The sequence below is a fragment of the Monodon monoceros genome, unplaced genomic scaffold (genome assembly GCF_005190385.1).
Source record: "Monodon monoceros isolate NGI ecotype Baffin Bay Population unplaced genomic scaffold, NGI_Narwhal_1 Super_Scaffold_15, whole genome shotgun sequence".
Taxonomy (NCBI): Eukaryota; Metazoa; Chordata; class Mammalia; order Artiodactyla; family Monodontidae; genus Monodon; species Monodon monoceros.
Window position 1 is genome coordinate 81,151,871 of NW_021703771.1, and position 5,492 is coordinate 81,157,362.

The 5,492-nt window shown below is 54.9% G+C and overlaps 1 protein-coding gene across 1 annotated transcript in view; it reads left to right on the forward strand.

Moving 5' to 3' along the window:
* The window catches only part of IGF2R (insulin like growth factor 2 receptor), a 109,712-nt gene extending 104,935 nt beyond the window's left edge, over positions 1-4,777 (forward strand). Inside the window, exons 45-48 of the mRNA XM_029224310.1 lie at positions 397-583; positions 1,062-1,214; positions 2,189-2,258; positions 2,979-4,777. Coding sequence (XP_029080143.1) covers positions 397-583; positions 1,062-1,214; positions 2,189-2,258; positions 2,979-3,377 — 809 coding nt within the window. The 3' untranslated portion in view covers positions 3,378-4,777. The remainder of the gene's footprint in view (positions 1-396; positions 584-1,061; positions 1,215-2,188; positions 2,259-2,978) is intronic.
* Positions 4,778-5,492: the final 715 nt, after the last annotated feature.

Genomic DNA, 5,492 nt, shown 5'->3' on the forward strand with positions numbered 1-5,492 from the left:
TGGTTGACTGGCTGGTTGGTTGGTTAACTGATTTGTTGGTTGACTGGCTGACTGGCTGGCTGGTTGGCTGGTTGGTTGGTCAACCTCGGTCTCCAGGTGGACTGATACCATGTAGGCAGCCCCCCCTCCAGGTCATATTGTTAGCGGAGGACAAAGGCCAGACCTCTTTTTGGGCAAGGTTCAAGTCTTTCCCACATTCTGACTTAGGGCAGGGGCCCCGTAATGTGTGTTGAGCAGCCTGTGAGAGCTCATCTGGGACATTTGATGAAGGACCCTTACGTCTGATTTTAAGTCTCTGCAAACTTTTTACAGGCTATGAAAAGGTAAACTTGGCCCACTACTGAAACACCAGTGGTAATGGTGCTGTGTTTGTGTGTGCGCCTGCCTTGTTGACAGATGGCGATCTGGATGTGGTGTTTGCCTCTTCCTCCAAGTGTGGAAAAGACAAGACGAAATCTGTCTCCTCCACCATCTTCTTCCACTGTGACCCCTTGGTGAAGGACGGGATCCCCGAGTTCAGCCACGAGACCGCCGACTGCCAGTACCTCTTCTCCTGGTATACCTCTGCCGTGTGTCCTCTGGGGTAAGTGGGGGCCTGCCCCACGGTGTTCCCGTAACTCCAGGAGCATTGAGGCTGTGTCCCAAGTTGAGTTGTTGAGAGGGAGAAGCTATTACCTGGGCTGTGATCACTGTTTCTTCCCAGAGAAGAGAGCCGTGTTCCCGGGAGATGAGGGCGGCCAGCGTGTCCCTGAGTCTTTGCTCCAGAAGCGCCTCTGTGCTCTCGGGGCCCTGCAGAGGGATCAGAGAGGCCTGGGGGAGGCGTGTTGCCCAGAGCTCGGCTTTTCTCGTTCCCTTGGTGGCGAAGGGTCGTGTGGCTGGGGGATCACCTTTCCTAGTCCTCCTGCCTTAGTTTCATCATCAGAGGGGTTTGTCCGCTGTTGACCTCCACCTCTGGTGGAGCCGTCTCACTGTGTGGGGCTGCAAAGGCAGGGCCCCCGCCTGAGCTGGGCCTTGCTAGGCACTGGCGGTGGTGGTGGCTGAGTGTTGTGGCCTCCCCGCAGGGTGGGCTTCGACAGTGAGAGCGCCGGGGACGACGCGCAGGAGCGCAAGGGGCTCTCGGAGCGGAGCCAGGCCGTCGGGGCCGTCCTCAGCCTGCTGCTGGTGGCGCTCACTGGCTGCCTGCTCGCCCTGCTGCTCCATAAGAAGGAGCGACGGTAAGGAGAGGGGAGTGGGCCAGGGGGACGGGCCAGTGGTTCAGAGTCTATATCTGGGCTCCTTTTTTTGAGCCCGTCAGCAGCCAAAGTGTGGAAGCGGTCCCCAAAGCTGTGTTTTGTAAACGTCTGCGTCCTTGTGACGATGTGTCCTGTCTGACCAGGGCTGTGGATCCTGTCAGGTCACGTGGCAGATGCTCTGTGGGCCTTGGCCTGGCCCACCTGTTCCCAGGATGTGGCTCTCTGCACGTGTCCACAGATGGACAGAGAGTTAAACACCTGTCACAAGCTGACTTCCTTCTGATCAGCTGACTTGTCTGCCCTTTAAAAGGGGAGCATTTGTTAGGGACCGGCTGTGACACCTCCTGCATGGGCTCCCCTTTGCTGGTGAAAGGTCTTGTCACCCACAGGCAGCACGACCGTCCAGCAGATTTCATGTCACACATGAATGAGGCCCAGGGCTCGGTGTGTAGTCACCCCTGTCCAGAGCGCAGGGATGGTCCAGCTCTGGGGCTCCCTGTTGCCTCTCTCACCTGCCTGAGGAGCCAGCAGCAAACGAGAGAGGGTCAGGGAGTGCTGACCGCAGCCATCCCAACCCTGAGAGGCTGTCAGTGGGATGCAGGATTGGGGCAGGAGGTCTGGGTGTGAGCCGGCCCTGCGTTCGTCCGTCGGCCCAGTAATCTCAGCGCAGCCCTGGGGTGGCGGGAAGGTGTGGGTCATCGTATTGACGTGAAAAAGCAGAAGGACAAATGCTGGCTCACTCACTCTGGCCCTTCTTACACCATGAAAACGGGGAGCAGGATTTGGACCCACGTCCGTCTGATTGTAAAGCATCCTTCCTGCTGAAGTGGTTTACAGCCCTGCTGTCGTGGGTTGAGGGAGCGCATGCTCTTGGGGGTGCAGCCTCCCAGTAGCAGGCCCTCAGGAGCCGGAGGGGGGTGCGGCTCCAGCCTGGAGTAACTTGGGTCTCCTTTCAGGGAGACGGTGATGAGCAAGCTCACCAGCTGCTGTCGAAGAAGCGCAAATGTGTCCTACAAATACTCAAAGGTAGTTCCCTGCTGAGGTCTTTGGGTGACTCAACACGCACGCATGCGCTCGAACCGTTGTCATGCTGTTGGTCAGTGACTACAAGGAAACTGACATCGCGGGAAGTTTGAAATGGACAGAGGGAAAATGTCCCTCTGCTCTTAACCCGAACACACTTTTTGTCCTTTTTCCTTCAAGTTTTTGTCGTTGTGGTTGCAGCTAATTTCTTACAGTGTTTAGTATTAGTTTACTTCTACTTTTTTGGCTATTCTACAAAAAAAGATGGTAATGAAAATTTCTGTGCCTCTGGCATTTAGATGGCTTCCTTTGGATAAGTGTCTAGAAATTTAGGCCAGAGTGCCTAAATGCACTCATGGCTGTTGACTGTACTGCCAACTGCTTTCTGAAAGGCTTCCCTCAACTACAGTCATCCACGTGTCCTGTGCGCGGCCCCTTTCCCTGCTGCCCGAGGGCACCTGGAGCAGAGGGGCTCCGTCCCCCAGCACTGCCGCCTTGTTGCTGGCCGCCTTCTTGCCTCCTGACACCATCTGCCTTGGTTGGGTCTCAGCAGGGGCTGGCAGTCGCCAGCCCTCCCCTTCTCCCTGAGAAGGAACATGGGACCGTGATGGCTGTGGTGGGCTGGGAAGAGGTCCCCGACTCCGGGTGGGTCATGGAGGGAGAGGGGCAGAGGAGGCTGACGAGGTCTCAGGTTTACCCACGGTCTCTGCTGTGTCCCGGCAGGTGAACAAGGAGGAAGAGGCGGACGAAAACGAAACTGAGTGGCTGATGGAAGAGATCCAGCTGCCGTCACCGAGGCCCGGGAAGGAGGGGCAGGAAAATGGTCACATCACTACCAAGTCCGTGAAAGCCGAAGCCCTTACCTCCCTGCACGGGGATGACCAAGACAGCGAGGATGAGGTGCTGACCATCCCAGAGGTGAAAGTGCACCTGGGCAGAGGGACCGGGGCTGAAGGCGTGCACCCACTGAGGCCCCCGCCGAGGAAGGCACTTCGGGAGCGAGCGGACGACCGGGTGGGGCTGATGAGTGGGGAGCAGGCCAGGAGGGGGAGGCCCCGGGCCGCGCAGAAGACCATGAGCTCCTTCCACGATGACAGCGACGAGGACCTCCTGCACATCTAGACTGCGGGGTGCGCTCGGCGACTCCGCCGGCACCTCCAACCAAATAAGACTTTTGACTCCGTGATGCTTCTATCATTTTTGCCTTTAACAAAAACTGTTTCAAAAGGGAAGAGTTCTGGTGGTGGGGGAGAGGGTGAGGAGGTGGGTGCCGCTCTCTGTGGTCACCGGGATGGGGCATCGCTCCAGCTGCCAGAGGGCGGCGCCGGGGCCCCGTGTTTAGTCCCAAGTCCTCGCATAGAACGTGGCCACCGGGCGCTTCCTACTGCGCCCGGGCCAGACGCGTCTCGGAACAGAGGGCTGCGTTTGCGGAAAACCCTTGCTGCTTTAGGCCCTGTAGGGTATTTGATCATTATATTTTAGCATTTAATTCTCTCCTCCTATTTATTGACTTTGACAATTACTCAGGTTTGCGAAAAAGGAAAAACACAATAACAACAACAGTTTTTTCCTGCCGGCAGGGGGTAATCTATCTGTCTGTCCCTTAGCGGGGAGGCTGCTGGGGCGCTCGGGTGGTTTCAGACGAGGTTTTGAACTGCTCCACGACACGTCCTCTAAGTTAGACTCCGCCGTTCTGTCTCTTTTCCCTTTTGCTTCTGTCTCGTAAGGGCGCGTGTGTGCGTGCGCACACACACACGTGTGGGTCCCTAGTGCCTGGGCTCTGGAGGGTCTGCCTGCTGTATGCCTCTGGTCAGTAACGGCTGCAGCTTTTTGCATGACGTCTTCAATCCTAGGTGCACAGAGCACAGTTATCAGTATTTCTTTCGCCAGCTGGTGAAGTCAGACAACCCACCCAAAGATTGATTTGTGCGTGCGTGTGTGTGTGTATGTGTGTGTGTGAGAGAGAGAATGGAGTTGAGATGTCAGACTTTTTTCCGGACTTGGGGGTGTAGGTCTCACCTCTTCAGGTTCACATGATACCACCTTTACTGTGCTTATTTGTTTTTTTTTTAAGAAGAAAGTGTTTATCAACCATTCGACCTATAAGAAGCCTTAATTTGCACAGTGTGTGACTCACGGAAATTGCATGAAAGCCAGTGGGCCAGATTCTCGCTCCTAGCGTTGCACCTGGATTCCTGCTCGGTGGGGGGTGGGGAGGGGGGCGGCCAAGGCCGGCCTCTCAGTCTGCAGGACGGGAGGGCGAGACCACTGTCCTTCCCGGCTGTCGGCTCCTTTCTTGAAGTGTTTAATGAATGACTTTTCTTGCATTATAGAACTGTATATAGACTCAGTGGTATTCATATCCTGGAAAGCAAACCAGCCTACAGGGCTCCTTGGTTTGTACTCCGTTTGGCTGATGGCTTATTTGATTTCAACATGAGTGTATTTTTAAAAATTGATTTCTTTCCTCATTTTTTTTTTCAATCAAATTTACTGTAATATGAAGTATTCAACAATTTGAATAAAAGATAAATTATTAACCGGGTGTTCCTGCTTTTTCCCCGCGAGAGTGAAAAGCTGCCTGGTTAGTTGCCAAGCCCAGTGCCCTCTCTGTGCCTCCTGTTACGTGTCCGGATGGCAGCCGGCCCTTCACGTGCAGCACATCAGCTTTCTCTCTGGAGTCTCCCTGCGTGTAGGTGCTCACCCGAGGCCCCCAGGGCTTCTGTCAGCTCCATCCACGCCTGCTTCTTCCTCCTTCCGAGAAAGAGTATTGTTACCAAAACAGCCACCGTGTGTGCAGATCCCATACTACCAGAAAGCGTCCTGGTGCACAGCCCGAGCTAGCGTGGGGGCAGGAGGGCTTCTCTTGCACAAATTGGGTTTCCATCTGAAATTACTGACTAGTAATGAGAGCTTCTTAGATACTAATGTGAAAGCAGACCCAACAGGGAGTTACTACAATGTCAGACTAGACTTCTTGGCGTTAGCATCCTTCCCTCCTCATTTTCTGATTATTTCCAATTGGGGTGACTTTTTTTTTATTTTTAAGGATTTTACAATGTCACTCCTGAGACAGGCACTCTGGGGTCTTATCAAGGTTTACATTGTGACCCCAGAGTTGCTGGTCCTTGGACACTGTGCCCAGGGGGCTGTTCTCTAAGCCACTCCCCTCTCTTCCGGTGGAGGGGGGGGCACTTGCAGGTGCTCACTGGCCCTGTTGGTAAACTTGATGGTGGG